Source organism: Arachis hypogaea, chromosome 16 (genome assembly GCF_003086295.3).
Source record: "Arachis hypogaea cultivar Tifrunner chromosome 16, arahy.Tifrunner.gnm2.J5K5, whole genome shotgun sequence".
In the NCBI taxonomy this organism is placed as follows: Eukaryota; Viridiplantae; Streptophyta; class Magnoliopsida; order Fabales; family Fabaceae; genus Arachis; species Arachis hypogaea.
Genome location: NC_092051.1, coordinates 125,188,472 through 125,201,270, shown reverse-complemented (window position 1 = coordinate 125,201,270; position 12,799 = coordinate 125,188,472). Strand labels below are relative to the sequence as shown.

The window sequence follows — 12,799 nt, the reverse complement described above, 5'->3', positions numbered from 1 at the left end:
GTAATTACACCAAATAATCACATTTTTAACAAAATCACCAATATTTTTTTCATATAAAAAAAATTAACTACAAAATTACTTGAAAGATGATGAACCTACATTCATTTAACTAAAAGAAAGAAGAAGAACGGCGTGATTTTAATATTGGGTAGAAGTTGGAAGAAGAACGTGTTTTTTTTTATTTTATAATTTTTTATTAAAGTAGGGGTATTTTAGGAATTAAATTAAAAATTTTATTAAAAAAGACGATTTTAATACAAAAAAATACGTTAAGGATGATTTTAAATCCAAAATTACATTAGGGACGGTTTCGATTCTGACTCTCAACGTTAGGAAACAAACAATACTTATCTCTAAAAGAAAGATTTTATAATTGTCTTCACATAAAAATATTTTTTTATCCTTAAATAATAGATTGTATGATTAGATTTTAATATATTATAAAAGTGTTATCTTTTTTAAAGTGTAACTAAATAAATAAGTCGTATTTTTTAACAAAATATTTTCAAAAAAAATATTTTTACCATCTTTATTTAAATAGTTACCATAATAATAAATCACAATTAATACTGTTAGTAATTTTTTAATATTAATTATTCAAACACTATGTCAGATAGTAGGTGAGGGCTACGGCAAGCACCCAGCAGGGATTTGGTCAACTTTGGAGGATCTAGAAGGGTAGAAGATTTCTCCGAACTGGTGCTGGCAGCTCACCATTGGATGCACAAAGTCAACAAGGAGAATGTGCAAAGCCATTCTTACTGCAATCTGCAAACATCCCTTGTTTTCATTTTCTTTCTTTTTCAATAGGAAACGGATTAGGGCTTTGGACATTGAATGACATTACAAACATCCTCATTTTCTCTTTCCGGTAGTTGTAATGAAAAATAATTAAATGAAATCTTGAGACAAAATCTTCGCTAGGGTCCAACTTGAATTACTTTTATTTTTAATATTTAATTAGTTAAACGAATCCAACTAATATAGCAAAATCTTGAATTATCTGAATTATATTTAACAATAGAATCAAATGGATCCCATTCTAATATAGTAACAAATTATATATTTGGATTTACATTTCCCTGAGAATCAATTCAAAAAACCCTCTAGTTAGATTCTTTAAGCATCTAGTTAAAATTTTTGTTTGTCAGTTGTAACAATGCATATATAGATACCCTAAAGCAGCCAAGAATAATAGTAAATACTAAATAATAATGAACCCAAACGAACAAGTCAGGAACAAGAAACAGAAAACGCAACGCGTTACTTATATAACACTGTACTAGTCATAAAAAAACAACTCAACCTCATATAGCGTTCTCATACAATTCTTGACTTTCTACTCTTGCTTGCAAGTTGCAACCAATTCTCTCTTTATCTTTCTTTCCCTCTTTCTCTCGTACCATTGCTGCAAAACGCATATCAGTTTTTCGTCACAAGACATGTGCCCTCTAAGGTTCATATTGATCTTCTTCTCCGCCATCTTGGCTGCTTATTTTGCATGGACCACCGTGAGTTCCTCTCCAGAGAGCGACATCACCACCGGTCATGAGAACAAGGACAAGGAACATCTAAGTTTCAAAAAGGTGCCCTCAATTCTATCATCACCATTCTTTATTTTCTTTCTTTTTTTTTCCTAATCCTTTTTTGTCCTGACTACATTTGTTTCCTTGGTTTTTAGATGATTCAGAATGGATTCTGGGTATTCATAGACATGGCCAGCGGAAAGTATCTCTGGAGGAATTTGAGGTCCTTGAATAATAATGTGGAAGTAAAGAGCTCTTAATTACGTGTTAATAAGAACTAACCCAACCCCAGTCTTAATTCCTTCTTATCATCAATTGTTGCATAAACCTGTAATTCTCTTATTCGCTATATTGTTCCCCCTAGCTTGTAAATTCTTGTATTCCAAATTATTCCCCTTATGTTTCAATTATACTAGGGTATATAAAAAAGGGGAAGGAACCTGCTTATAGAATTATAATAATTTTGCTATAATATCAATATTCATTTTCCAAGAATTTAACTTTTGCTAATCACTACACAGAATCTTTCTAAAATGACATCATAGGAGACAAGATTTAAGTTTGCCATTGATATTCCAACCATCATCAACCTTTTTGCACTTAATTTGCCATCAGAAAACAACTTACAACATTTATTTACATTTACTGGTGGAATAAATATGTACACCAACCTAAGAAAGATATAATCAGAAACCAAAGAAATTCAGAAGAAATGCTAGCAGCAGAATTGGTTTTAAGAGACGTTCTTCTTGAACATCAACACATACCACGTCGAGACCAACTCCATTATCAGATTTTACTGTGATATATACTCCATCTAAAGTCCTAAACTCTTGTTTTTCACCCTTGGATTGAGTCAGATGTCTATTGACACCCCCCATATTTGGATGTACAAATACCACAAGATCTTCAATCATTATATATGATCAGATTGCAGCTTAATGGACATATAGAGTAGTGTTAACAGAGCACCTTGAGGAAGTGGAGCATACCTTGAGAGGTAGGAGCCGACCCACATGGCTACTATCACCAGTACCACTGCACTACTACTGGTTTTCCCGCAAACCCAACTTGCAAATGACAAGAACATTGTTAGCAATATGCCACCCCTTCCGCCCATAATCCATGCTATTATATAACCAATTTTATATCCATTATCTAACTTCTCATCCAGCAATGCCATCACACTGCTAAACGTGAGAGAAAGGCGGGACCCTAACGTCTGGAACAAAAATATAATCACGAATGCTGATCTAAGCACTTCAATAAAGGAGCCCCTCTCTTCGTCTAAGTCTCCTTCATCTTCCTCCTCATCTGTTTCAGTGGTATAGTAACCCTCATCGACAGTGTAATGCTCTGTGTATCTTTCATTATACATTTTCCTCCTCAGGTTGGCCCACCTATAGATTCTTGCTTGGTCTTCAAACTCAGTGCTGTGACTCCATTTATCTCTGTAAGGCTTGTGACTGTACTGAAGTTCTCTATCATACTGAATTCTTGTTACTTCATTCGATAGTACCTGTTTCGAGACATTGTTAGTAGTACGAAGGAAAAGGAAACCTCATCTTTGCATAAGGAAAAAAGCAAGAACTTCATAAAATGGTAGAAAGCAGTTCATTGCACTAAGTTTATCAGAGGAAAAGGTCCATTACTTTTTGGTGGTCTTAATCGAATTTGAAAACTGAAGGTTATCTCTAAATACATTTCCATAATTCAGTCAAATGTAAATGACAGTTTGTGTCTTTTTCTTCTTTGCTGGGATCTATGAACAATTTTGGGGAACCAGTAGCACCGTATAATAAGAGTAAATCCCTACCAAAAAGTGATAAACTTATAATTTTATAAAGGAAGAAAAGTTGAATAATGATTGCTCACTTCATATGCATGACGGATGCTCTTGAACAATTCAGCTGCTTGTAAATCTTTGCTAACATCAGGGTGATACTGCAATCACAGCAACAGAATGGATAAAGCTGGGTTATTTGCAGAGGGCTAAACTATAGACATGTTATCTAGGCCATAAATAACTAACTTGAAAGATACTTCTTTCTGAAATGTATGTTCAGGTAAAAATAAAGAGATTTCAAAAGTTCAATATAATAAACCTAGATGTATCATGTAGCAAGATGGCAGAAAACATGCAATGTCAATGAAAGCATACTTAGTTTGAAGATAAAATCAGAAAAACATGCAAGATCATCAACCAATTCAATTAATTAGGTAAAATGAGGTAACAAGAACTCTTCTTGGGTTCGAAATTCTCCTTATCTACAAAATTAAACAACATAAACAAGCAAAACTCAGTATATATTGCAATTTATTATTCTCTTTAACTTTGATCCTTTCATAAATAGCAGTTAGCACAGGAGTCAAGTTGCCCATATGGTTTAAACTTTAAAGACAGTTATTTGCGCAGATTGAAAGTGAGTCCATGTTGAAGGGGATAATTGGAATGGTACTTCAATTTATTCAATTATTTGTTTTTTGTTAATAGAAAACATTTTACTTTTAACCTATAATATATGAAGATAAAAAAAGTTAGAAGTAGATCTAAGCTACAGAGATGACTTTCTGTAGTCATGAGTCATAAATATTGTCAGATGAACAACTTCCTCAATATAATTGCACTTTTACGAGATGTATGATAAAAGTAAAAGCAGCTAACTTTTGAAAGTGTTAAGACAAAGAGTTTGATTTGGATGCACTAATGGAGTGAAGTCATCCAATCAAAATGCTTTCATTTGGATAAGTATTCATCTAGTTTGCGTGAAAAGTAACTATTTCTGTTGATAGGATAAAATATAGAGAAAAGGATAAATAGGTCCCTAACCTTTTGTTTCGTGGACATTTTTGTCCCTGACCATTGAAAAATACTTTTAAGTCCTTGACCTTCACAAAACTTGGACGGATCAGTCCCTCCGTCCAAATGCCTCCGTCAGGGACTGATCCGTCCAAGTTTTGTGAAGGTCAGGGACTTAAAAGTATTTTTCAATGGTCAGGGACGAAAATGTCCGTGGGACAAAAGATCAGGGACCTATTTGTCATTTTCTCTAAAATATATAACTAGATGTGTAAAATTCTTTCAAAAATGCTAGGTGTCCAAGTGTTTTCATTAATTAAAATTTAAACTTCAGTCACGCTCCTCCTCCTCTTGTGCTATATATGTGTGCTACGCTTAAATATTTGTGTGCTATGATAAACTAGAATTTGTTTAATGATATCTGTCAAATTAGTGTGAGCTACCAAGCTATTAAGCTTCGATTACTTGTGTGCTATGAAAATGAAGGGGTGTGTATTGTTTCACTTTGATTTACACATGTGATGTGGTATGGTGTAATAGAATTCATAAAAGAATATACACAAAAAAATTTGTGTAGCAAAATTTGTATATTGTGCTTCAAAAATTTGTGTGCTATATCGATAAGTTTGTGTTGCGTTCCAATTTTTGTGTGCTATACTTCAAAAATTTGTGTGCTATACTTAGAAATTTGTATGCTCTCCAACAAAAATTTGTATGGTGCAGAAAGTGTAGAAAGGCTTGTACATGTAGTGCAGGCTAATTGAATTGTACGCTAGTGGAGCACTGGAGTGCGTGTCATTTTGAGAGTGGTTTTTATTGTAGTTGGGTCAACTTGACTTGGTTGCCAAAAAGACTTGTACATGTAGCATCACTCAAATTCTCTTATACACTAACAATGTATGGAAATTGAGTTTTAAGACAAAAGAAAACTCGGGTATACATGCCCTGAAAATTCCTACAGTTCATATTCATCTACCAAGCACATAGAATTGGAAAACTTCGACACAGAAATTGTCAAGTACTCGGAAGCTTTTTTCTTAAAAATTAACATTAAATATCTGCAAGCTGATATTTTAACAATACTAAGCAAAGAATATGCCAGACCAGCTTATTGTACTACATTACTTTAAAACGCGTAACCAATTATGCCAGCAAGGATTAATAAAACCCTAAATCATTCATAATGATTAACGTTTTCACAAGGTTCCATCACAAATTGCGAAACACAATCACAATCAAAATAATATCTAGGGATTCATAATTCACAGCATCCTGCACTATTACAGATTCACAAGTACTAACAAATTCAACATTCAAATCAAAACGACAGAAAAATAAGAACAGTAATTGTAATAGTAACAGTAACAGTAATAATCTCAACATCAGAATCCATATTTTGACGGAATACCTTGCGGGCCAGGAGCCGGTAAGCGCGTTTGATCTCAGCGGCAGTGGCGGTGATTGGGACGCCGAGCACCGCGTATAAGCTCTGACTACCAGTGGCTGCTGCCGACGACGAAGAGGAGGAAGACGATGACGATGATGCGGCTATGAATGGGCACCACGAGCGGAGACGCCGGCGGATGGAGATGGGAGGAGTGGCAGAGAAGAAGGGAGATGCGTCCGCGACGGAGGGCAACGCCGTAGCGCGACCGCAGATGGGTCCCGTCAGAAGGTGCGACTGCATCGTGGTTCATGTATTAGCAGAAGCACTACAGTTGCAACTTCACGCGCCACTTCGAGATGTATTAAATATTACGTCGCCTATTCATCAGTTAGATTTTTCATTTCATTTTTGCGTGAGGAGTGATTGAGTGAACGAGAGGCCACTGTGTGCTCACTTCTCAGCAGCACAAGATGCCTATGCTATTGCTATGTATGTGATTAGAAAATCAACAATTTTGATTTGGATTCAATATACAGTCCGTACAAATATTTGCCTAATTTACTAAAAAATCAAAAATTAATATTTAATTATTAAAATATAAAAATAAAATGTACCGCATTCCTTATACGTCGCAAAAATTGGATTATACTTCGGTCAGATTAGATAAAATCAAAATCAAACCCTTCACCGTAACCTAACTTGATCCTAACAAACCTCTTTCCCAAAATCTCGCCCAAACGTGAGCCACGAAAATCTCAGCACTAACCGACGAATAATTCAACCCAGATCAAACTATAAATCAGCGCGAGAGCCGACGACATGGGGCAGAGCTTTTCAGCAACACCATACCGATCACATACTCGCTTTTATTAAATGACTCTTTATTAACTTGAGCGTCGGAATCTATTTTGCAGGTACCACGCTCGGGCTCAAGTTCGCAAGGGTGCTTCGCTTCCAAGCTGAGACGCTGTGGTTTCAAAGAAATTAAAGCAAAGCCGACTTATACTTCGGATAAGAGTATCCTTGCCAGAACATTTGGTGCTCACCGTGGGGCCCCCGCCTCACTTTATAATTTTGATCTAACATTACTAGATCTGTTTGTATCTTCTCTTTGCAGGAGTCGAACCATGACGGATCATTCGGTAACTCCTCAAGTCAACCCAACCAATGCCAAACTCTTGGCTACCAATGCTGCCTTACAAACGAAAAACCAACACATGGCCGAATTAGCAGCAATGCAGAACAACGGCGAGGAAAAGAACGATAAAAAGAAAGTCAATGACAACCTCCATGAGGAGCACCAATCGGACTCGAACGTGAAGATGGGAGAAACACCTCCGAAAACAGAAAGACGACGGATTAGCCATTTTTCCAAAGAAATAATGAATTTTGAAATGCCTAAAAATTTTACACTCTTAATGACATTAGCATCGTAGAAGGGGATCGGAGATCCTAAAGTCCACTTTACAAAATTCGAGTCTATGATGTTTCCTAACAGTGACTCCGATCCTATCTTGTGCCGATCTTTTCCAACTTTTTTGGATGGAGTTGCATTATTATGGTTTTCTAATTTAGCTGTAGGTTCAATATCAAGTTTTGATGAATTTGCTAAGCTATTCATCAACCACTTTGCAGCTTCCAAGATCTATATACGGGACTCAATCTATCTCAGCATGATCAAACAAGGACAATATGAGTGTTTAAAAGACTACATGATGCGGTTTACAACAGCAGCCATGGAAATCCCAGACCTCAATCCAGAGGTTCAACTGCACGCAATAAAGAGCGGCCTCCGATATGGAAATTCTAAGAAGCAATAGCAGTAGCAAAACCAAAAACACTGGAAGAGTTCAGGGAAAAAGCAACCGGACAGATCAAAGTCGAGGAACTGCGTGAAGCGGAGAAACGAAAGACCATCTTCCTAAAAAGAGGAAGAAAAACCTCACTGATCTCAGAACAAGGACTTTAAAAAACCTTTCAAACTAACGCCGAAGTATGATTCCTACACCAAATTCAACACCAAAAGGGAAGACATAATCAAAGAAATCCTACATAACAAACTTATCAAGCTGCCGAGCAAAGCAAGCACATACTAGGATCAGAAGTATGTCGACAGAAGCAAACGTTGTGTATTTCACCAGAAGTACGGTCATACAACTGACAAATGTGTGGTAGCCAAAGATTTTTTGGAGAGATTAGCGAGACAAGGCTTACTGGACAAATATGTCACTTCTAGGGGACAAAAAGAAGCAACAAGAAACACTGACAAACCAAGCTATACCTCCGAGTATAAGGAAAAAGGAACTTGGCACGGACCAGTCGATGCTCCTACCTCCAAAGGAATAATAAATTATATCTCAGGTGGTTTTGCAGGTGGAGGAGCAACTAATACGGCCAGGAAAAGAAGTTACTGGGCCATGATGACAATGGAAGGATCTCGCCAGGATACCCATTCCTCGGCTCTAACAACCCAAATCGCCTTCAGCATATCCAACTTTAAGTCACAATGCCCGAACTTGGATGACCCAGTGGTGATTTCAATCTGCACAGGGGAGCTAATGGTCAAAAAGGTTCTACTGGATCCAGGAAGCAGCGCCAACGTCTTATTCTACTCCACATTTAGAAAAATGCAACTCAGCGACAAAGCATTACAGCACTCGACCGGAAAATTGGTAGGGTTCTCCGGAGAAAGTGTGCCTGTTTCAGGTTATGTATGGTTGAGAACGACACTAGGGGAGCCTTCAAACTCTAAAACTTTAGATATTCAATTTCTAGTAATTGATTGTTCTAGCCCTTACAATATCATTTTGGAATGTTTGTCCCTTAACTCTTTTGGAGCCATTGTTTCTACAGTTCATTTCTGTGTTAAGTTTCCTGTGCAGGATAACATGGTGGCAATAGTATATGCCGACCACAAAGAAGCTTGACAATGCTACAACGCAGGTTTGAAAGCTATCCCAAAGAAGAACATACCAAGAGTCCATTCTGTTTACAACTCTGAGAGCATTCCAACCTTGGCCGAATTGGACCCAAGAAGTAACAACAGTCATCCCGCTCCAATGGACGACCTAGAAAAGGTACAGCTAGGCAAAGCTGACCAGTTTACTAACATCGGCTGTGTCTTTTCCGCAGGAACAAGACAAGATCTTATTGAAACATTAAGATCCAATTCCGATCTATTTGCATGGACACCTGCCGACATGCCAGGAATTAATCTGAACTTCATATGCCACAAGCTAGCAGTCAACCCTAATGCCCGACCTATAAGGCAAAAGAAACAAAACCTGGGCTCGGAAAGGAGAAATGCAGCAACAGTAGAAACACGGAAGTTACTTGATGTAGGGTTCATCCGAGAACTTCGATTCTCCTCATGGTTAGCCAATGTAGTAATGGTAAAGAAGAGCTCGGGAAAATGGCGTATGTGTGTGGACTTCACGGATTTAAACAAAGCCTGCCCGAATGACTCTTACCCACTCCCAAACATTGATAGATTGGTGGATGAACATCGGGGTTTCATTTTCATGGATGCTTATTCCGGCTACAACCAAATATTAATGCACTTAGATGACGAGGAAAAAATAGCATTCGTAACCGACCAAGGAAACTTTTGTTATAAAATCATGCCCTTCGGGCTAAAAAATGTAGGAGAAACCTATCAAAGACTAATGGACAAGGTCTTCAAGGATCAAATTAGCCGAAATATCGAAATATACATCGATGATATGGTGGTAAAATCAAGCTCCGAACAACAACATGAAGCCAACCTTAATAAAATTTTTCAACAACTCCAAAAGTACAACATGAGATTAAACCTAAAGAAGTGTGCATTTGGAGTACATGGGGGTAAATTTCTCATATTTCTATTAACAAACAGGGGGATTGAAGGCAACCCTGACAATGTCAGGCCGTAATAAACATGAAATCACCTCAGTCTGTCAAGGAAGTCCAGCAGCTCACAAGTCGCCTAGCAGCCTTGTCACGATTCTTACCGGCAGCAGTCGCCAAGTCATATCACTTCTTCAACATGCTGAGAAAGGCCGAGAAGTTTGTCTGGACAGATGAATGTGAACAAGCTTTCGCCGAATTCAAAAACCTTTTATGTTCACCACCCATACTCTAGAAACCCCAACAAGGTAAACCCCTTTACTTATTCCTTTCAATTTCAACTAACACGGTTAGTTCTGTGCTTGTAACAAAGACAGAAAAAGAACAGCACCCAGTGTATTTTGTAAGAAAAGTGCTACAAAATGTCAAAACAAGATACCCGATGATAGAAAAACTAGCATTTGGACTAAGCATCACAGCTCGGCGTCTACGACACTATTTCCAGACGCACTAGATAATAGTTCGAACTGGTCAACCTCTGCGTCAAATATTATCAAAGCCATATCTCGCAGGGTGACTAACAAAATGGTCAATAGAACTCTCAGAATTTGACATCTCCTACCAATCACGGGGACCCAGGCATTAGCCGAGTTCATTTTAGAATTCACTAGCATAGAAGAAACAATCAAGATATGGGAATTATATGTAGATGGAGCATCAAATGAAAGCGGATGTGGAGCTGGAATTCTGCTAAAAGACGACACTAGAGTGCATGCCGAACATTCAATTGAATTTCTTTTTCAAGCAACCAACAATCAAGCTGAATACGAGGCACTACTAGTAGGCCTGAGACTAGCAAAGGAAATAGAAGTAAAAAGTTTGAAGATCTACTGCAATTCCTACTCGTAGTACAACAGGTAACTGGTAATTTTCAGGTGCGAGATCCACTCCTAGAAAAATATTTAAATTCGGCCAAAAACATGATACAGTATTTTCAAAACTTTGATATATCCTATATATCTAGAGAACAAAACTATAGTGCCGATATTTTATCTAAGTTAGCTACGTATAGGATAATTGATTCACCGGAAACATTATCCCATCTTATGCTAACAGAACCAAGTTTAGATGTCAAATCTGTTTTGAGTTTGTCACAGGTGGAAGATTGGCGAAGCTCACTCATTCACTATTTAAGAACCGGAGAAATTCCGGAAAAGGAAAATCTGATGTCTTTTAGACATAAAGCAAGCCACTACACGATCATTGGTGAGAACCTATATAAACATGGATTCTCCAGACCGTTGCTCAAGTGTCTCCGTCAAGCAAAAGCAGAAGCTGCTATTGACGAGGTCCACGACAGCATTTGTGGCCACCATGCAGGAGGTCGGAGCTTGACAACACGAATCCTACGTGTAGGTTACTATTGGCCGATACTACGTGAAAATTGTAAGAAAAAGGTACAGGAATGTGATGCATGTCAGAAATGCGCACCACTCATCCAAAGCTCGACTGAACTACTGCACCTCTCAGATATAAGTTGGCCTTTCCACAAGTGGGGAATAGATATTTTCGGACCATTCTCAATATCACCAAGACAGGTAAAATTCCTATTAGTAGCTATTGATTATTTTACAAAGTGGATAGAAGCACAGACGATTGCAAAAATAACCTCAGATAAGGTGCGAACATTCATTTGAAAATATATTATCTGTCGATATGGTTTACCCAAGAAAATTATTTCTGATAACGGTAGGCAGTTTACTAATAAAAAAATTGATTCGTTTTTAACTGAGCTTCACATCAAATATCATTTTTCCTCCGTCGAGCACCCACAAAGCAACGGGCTCGCAGAGGCAGCTAACAAAGTCATTTTGTAGGCCTTAAAGAAAAAGTTGACAGATGCAAAGGGATGCTGGGCCGAACTTATACCAGAAATACTGTGGAGTTATAACACAACACCACAGTCAACGACAAAGGAAACCCCGTTCCGATTAGTATACGGTTCGGGCTGCATGATCCCTATTGAAGTCGGACAAGGGTCAACATGGACCGAATATTTTGATGAGACCGCTAACAAAGAAGCTAGATCGGCGGAGCTTGATACAATAAACGAAGAGCGATGCCTAACTGAGCTCAGGCAGAAATCTATGCAACTAGCTATGCAAAGGCAATATAACAAGAAAGTGCGACCAAGAACACTAAAACAAGGTGACTTGGTATTGAGGCAAATCGAAGAATTTCGGAAACCTTCAGGACATGGAAAATTATCTGCTACTTGGGAGGGCCCTTTTTGGATCTCCAAATTCGTTGGAAGAGGAGCATATTGCCTGGAAACACTAGATGGAATCGCATTGCCCAACACTTAGAACATTTCATCATTGAAGATTTACTATAGCTAATCTCACTTTGTAAACAAGATGGAGTGGCCAGGTACTCTTTTTCCTGGACACGAGGTTTTTTCCTAAGGAGGGTTTTACTCAAACAGGTTTTAACGAGGCCGACCACCCCATCCCTCTCAAAACTGAGAGTTATTTCCGTCAAACAAATTAAGATGATCGTTCTTTTTCCTACTTATTATGATATCTATACCTTTCCAATTACGTCAGCCACACCAACAGTGCAAAAGTTGGAAACGAATATCTAAAACCATGCAATCAACAATTACTTAAATTTCCAAATTCAAACCGACATTAACGTCGGATAAAGCAGTCATAAAAACAAACCGATAACAAAATCGGCAACCATAACAAATGTTTCAAACATAACAAAACTACATTCTAAATAACAAAAGTCCAAATTCTTTTTCACGAAGGAGGGCGGACGTTTTCGTCATGCTCCTCACCCGCCTCGTCCTCCACAAGTTCACCATCGACCATGATCTTGGTCACGTCAAGTCTTCCAACATCAAAGTCAGGGGTGAACACCACAACCTGACTAACAGCACGATCAAAGCCAGGGGCAAACATTTCCATCCCCTCTTCCTCCAATTCATGGATACGAGCAGTCATCTCACCCTTCGACTTGTCATTTTCTTTAATCTCACCTTGAAGAAGACGAATCAGGTCCTAAAGTTTCATAACCTCTTCCTCCTGATTCTTTATCTTAGCAGTAAGATCAATGACAACGTTGTCCTTTTCCTTCACAGACCGTTCCAGAACAGCCATTTTTCAGAAACAGACTGCTGTTCAGCTCCTAGAAGCTCGGTGGCACGGCCAACACAAATCAAGCGAGAAGCAACAATCTACGAAAATAAAGAACAGT

General features: G+C 37.9%; 3 protein-coding genes across 3 annotated transcripts; 2 read left to right on the top strand and 1 right to left on the bottom strand.

Moving 5' to 3' along the window:
* Positions 1 to 2,093: 2,093 nt before the first annotated feature.
* Positions 2,094 to 6,718, bottom strand: LOC112754871 (uncharacterized). Its single transcript, XM_025802671.3, has 3 exons — positions 5,735 to 6,718; positions 3,402 to 3,470; positions 2,094 to 3,045 (listed from the first exon to the last, which is right to left on the bottom strand). Exons 1-3 carry the CDS (start codon positions 6,011 to 6,013, stop codon positions 2,443 to 2,445), a joined length of 951 nt encoding a protein of 316 aa, XP_025658456.1. The 5' UTR covers positions 6,014 to 6,718; the 3' UTR covers positions 2,094 to 2,442.
* A 122-nt stretch (positions 6,719 to 6,840) lies between these two features.
* LOC112757489 (uncharacterized) lies at positions 6,841 to 8,640 on the top strand. The gene is made up of 2 exons (XM_025806065.1): positions 6,841 to 7,029; positions 7,855 to 8,640. The coding sequence occupies exons 1-2, from the start codon at positions 6,841 to 6,843 to the stop codon at positions 8,638 to 8,640; spliced, it is 975 nt and encodes a 324-aa protein (XP_025661850.1).
* Positions 8,641 to 9,629: 989 nt separating this feature from the next.
* Positions 9,630 to 11,904, top strand: LOC140180209 (uncharacterized). The gene is made up of 3 exons (XM_072220653.1): positions 9,630 to 9,757; positions 10,563 to 11,136; positions 11,416 to 11,904. The coding sequence occupies exons 1-3, from the start codon at positions 9,630 to 9,632 to the stop codon at positions 11,902 to 11,904; spliced, it is 1,191 nt and encodes a 396-aa protein (XP_072076754.1).
* The last annotated feature ends 895 nt before the right edge of the window (positions 11,905 to 12,799 follow it).

Bases quoted from the DNA above. Each gene is read 5' to 3' on its own strand.
- LOC112754871 (XM_025802671.3), bottom strand. From the start codon at position 6,013: ATGCAGTCGCACCTTCTGACGGGACCCATCTGCGGTCGCGCTACGGCG. The intron at 3,471-5,734 runs GTATTCCGTCAA...CTGTGATTGCAG, and splicing joins ACCGGCTCCTGGCCCGCAAG to TATCACCCTGATGTTAGCAA. The intron at 3,046-3,401 runs GTGAGCAATCAT...GTCTCGAAACAG, and splicing joins GCATCCGTCATGCATATGAA to GTACTATCGAATGAAGTAAC.
- LOC112757489 (XM_025806065.1), top strand. From the start codon at position 6,841: ATGACGGATCATTCGGTAACTCCTCAAGTCAACCCAACCAATGCCAAA. The intron at 7,030-7,854 runs GTGAAGATGGGA...GTATTTCACCAG, and splicing joins AGCACCAATCGGACTCGAAC to AAGTACGGTCATACAACTGA.
- LOC140180209 (XM_072220653.1), top strand. From the start codon at position 9,630: ATGAAATCACCTCAGTCTGTCAAGGAAGTCCAGCAGCTCACAAGTCGC. The intron at 9,758-10,562 runs GTTTGTCTGGAC...CTATATATCTAG, and splicing joins ATGCTGAGAAAGGCCGAGAA to AGAACAAAACTATAGTGCCG. The intron at 11,137-11,415 runs GTAAAATTCCTA...GTCATTTTGTAG, and splicing joins TCTCAATATCACCAAGACAG to GCCTTAAAGAAAAAGTTGAC.